Below are 1,140 nucleotides of genomic sequence, written 5' to 3' on the forward strand. Positions count from 1 at the left end.
TCACCACCCAGGGCTTTGGCGAAATCCTGTTCTGGCGTCACTTGCACAAGCCGTCCTCCATCCTCCTGCGAGCGATGAGGATGGCGATTTTCCCGCAGGAGGCCCCGACGCCCATAGACAGGATGAGATAGACGTTCATGGTCATGGCGATGAGCATGAGCAGGGTGGAGGTCAGGTAGATGAGGAGGTGCAGGACGCCTGAGACAGTGAGCCACAAGCCGGTTCGCCTGCGGAGAAGGAGTCACGTTTTTGAAGGTGAAAGAAGGCTAACAATTTGATAACAATATATGAAAGTTATCGTTATTTAGTCCCAAGTCTAAAATATCTCTCTCCAAGTCCGGAAATTGGAGTGTCTCAGTATTTAATACTAAGGCACATTTACTTTGAAAAAAATAATTAAAACTACGAAAGGAAAAAAATATAACGAAAATTCATAATGACCCCCTATATAGCTGTCAAAAACTCTTAACCAACACTTGTATAAACACTCATTAAGTCATCGAGACAAGTCATTAAGTCACCGAAAAAATATCATAAGGTCACCGAGGGAAGTCAGTAAGTCACCGAAGAAAGTCATTAAGTCACCGAAGAAAGTCATTACGTCACCGAAGAAAGTCATTACGTCACCGAAGAAAGTCATTAAGTCACCGAAGAAAGTCATTAAGTCACCGAAAAAAGTCACTGCGTCACCGAAGAAAGTAATTAAGTCATCGAAGCAAGTCGTTACGTAAGTCAATAAGTCACCGGGGAAGAAGGCCTACCTGGCTGACAGCGGTGAGCTCGAAGGAGGCTGCATGCTCAGGGACTCGCCGCTATTGGCATCGTGGATCGCGTTGTACTGCTTGCCTTCCGTCACCCCTCGCAGGCTAAAGAGAAAAAAAAATCATTACTATGCGTTCCAAGGGCCTCTTCCAAACGAAGTCAAATCAGCATGGCACTTCAGCACGCTCTGTTTCACACCCTGCAATAATTTTTGGTATTACTGTGCAGCACCAATTGTACATAATTACGGCGTTTAATCTTGACTTTGATTGCGTAGGATCTTTTACCCGAGAAGGCATTCGAACAGGCATTAGTAAAACGTGAAGCCGTTTCACCCACTTTTCCTTCCTCACCTTCCTCCCCTTTCCCTGCTTCATG

General features: G+C 45.3%; 1 protein-coding gene across 1 annotated transcript in view; it reads right to left on the reverse strand.

The window, feature by feature from the left end:
* The window catches only part of LOC119589098, a gene marked incomplete in the record, with an annotated part of 19,557 nt that overhangs the window by 410 nt on the left and 18,007 nt on the right, over positions 1-1,140 (reverse strand). Inside the window, 2 exon segments of the mRNA XM_037937675.1 lie at positions 1-227; positions 762-866. Of these exon segments, the coding sequence (XP_037793603.1) occupies positions 38-227; positions 762-866 (295 nt within the window).

This window comes from Penaeus monodon, chromosome 25 (genome assembly GCF_015228065.2).
Source record: "Penaeus monodon isolate SGIC_2016 chromosome 25, NSTDA_Pmon_1, whole genome shotgun sequence".
Taxonomy (NCBI): Eukaryota; Metazoa; Arthropoda; class Malacostraca; order Decapoda; family Penaeidae; genus Penaeus; species Penaeus monodon.